We start from the raw sequence: 1,250 nt of genomic DNA on the forward strand, positions 1-1,250 counted from the left end.
TCATTGTTTCTTAGAGTGCAGCTCAGAGGCCGGCAGTTGGCTTCCTCCAACACTGGAGCAAGCAAGCCTCCTGTTTCCCTTCAGCTGCTGGCTGCTGACCGCCATCTTGGTTGGCAGTTAATTTGCATATCTCGCTGATTAGCCAATGAGAAGGGTAGCAGAGTTACGGTTAATTACCATGTTTGTCTATCATTAGATAGGATAATAAATAGAATGTTTATTGAAACAATGAACAAACACGGGCAATTGAAAGAGCTTTAAACCATGTTAGCTACTGGCAAGGTTGCTTTCATTACCCTATCGGTAGGTAGATTTTCTGGTAAATGACAAAGACCTGTTTGCCTAAGAATGACTCTAAAACGGTTTTTCTAGGATAAAATGTAAAGGGAATGTCCCGCCCAGCATATGCACAATGTCTCTGTAATATCCAAATACATTACGCTGTACAGTCAAAAAAGACGACAAACTGTAGGCTTAGATACAAGGTCTGGTGTTAACGCCAACAAAGGTTCCATTTGGATCAGACCTCCAGAGACAACCTCACATTTCCAGCGCGGGCTGAAAACCTGAAATACAAAGTCCCCCAAAATGTATACACACTTTTCAAAACCGTTCAATTCTGAAAATTAAATGTGTCTTTATAATCACTCAAAGTGGGTGTATATATTCTTTGGGGGACACCTTTTAGAAACAAGAACTCCCTTTCCCCCAGGGCCGGTGACACCCCCAAGTTGGGGTGGCGGCACTGCAAGTGCCTTCCGAAAGAAGCCCCCCGAAGTTGGGCCGTGGGGAGGTCGGGACTCACCATCAGGAGCGTGAAACCCGCGAGGTCGCAGGTCGACTCACCGCAGGGAACAAACATGGTGGCACCGAAGTGGGAGGGCAGAGGTAAGCGCCGGCCTTGGAGGCAGGAGGGAGGCGGGAAAGCGAAATCCACCAGCTCCCGCAGTGCCCGCGAACCCCACTCCCTAGAGCTCCGCGAGACGCACGCGCGGCGGGGCCCGGCGAACGGGGTCCTTCGAGTCCCTCGGCGTGGGGTCCTGAGGGGCCCGTCCAGCTATCTGCCTGTCCAGAGGACAGAACGGGCCCGCGAGGGAGGGAGATAATGGCGGAGAGCGGGTCCGGAGACTCTGACAGGCGTTGGGGCGAGCTGAGGTCGTGAGGTGGGAATCGTGAGGGAAGGGGAACGGCAGGTGGAGGCGATCCGGCAGAGCGGGGGACAGCCTCGACGCCTGGCCGTCCGCGGCCGT

General features: G+C 53.2%; 1 protein-coding gene across 1 annotated transcript in view; it reads right to left on the bottom strand.

The window, feature by feature from the left end:
• PSMG2 (proteasome (prosome, macropain) assembly chaperone 2) overlaps positions 1-1,232 on the bottom strand; it is a 17,642-nt gene extending 16,410 nt beyond the window's left edge. Inside the window, exon 1 of the mRNA XM_006763254.2 lies at positions 806-1,232. Within this exon, the coding sequence (XP_006763317.1) occupies positions 806-862 (57 nt within the window). The 5' untranslated portion in view covers positions 863-1,232. The remainder of the gene's footprint in view (positions 1-805) is intronic.
• Between the last annotated feature and the right edge of the window lie 18 nt (positions 1,233-1,250).

Source organism: Myotis davidii, unplaced genomic scaffold (assembly GCF_000327345.1).
Source record: "Myotis davidii unplaced genomic scaffold, ASM32734v1 scaffold78, whole genome shotgun sequence".
In the NCBI taxonomy this organism is placed as follows: Eukaryota; Metazoa; Chordata; class Mammalia; order Chiroptera; family Vespertilionidae; genus Myotis; species Myotis davidii.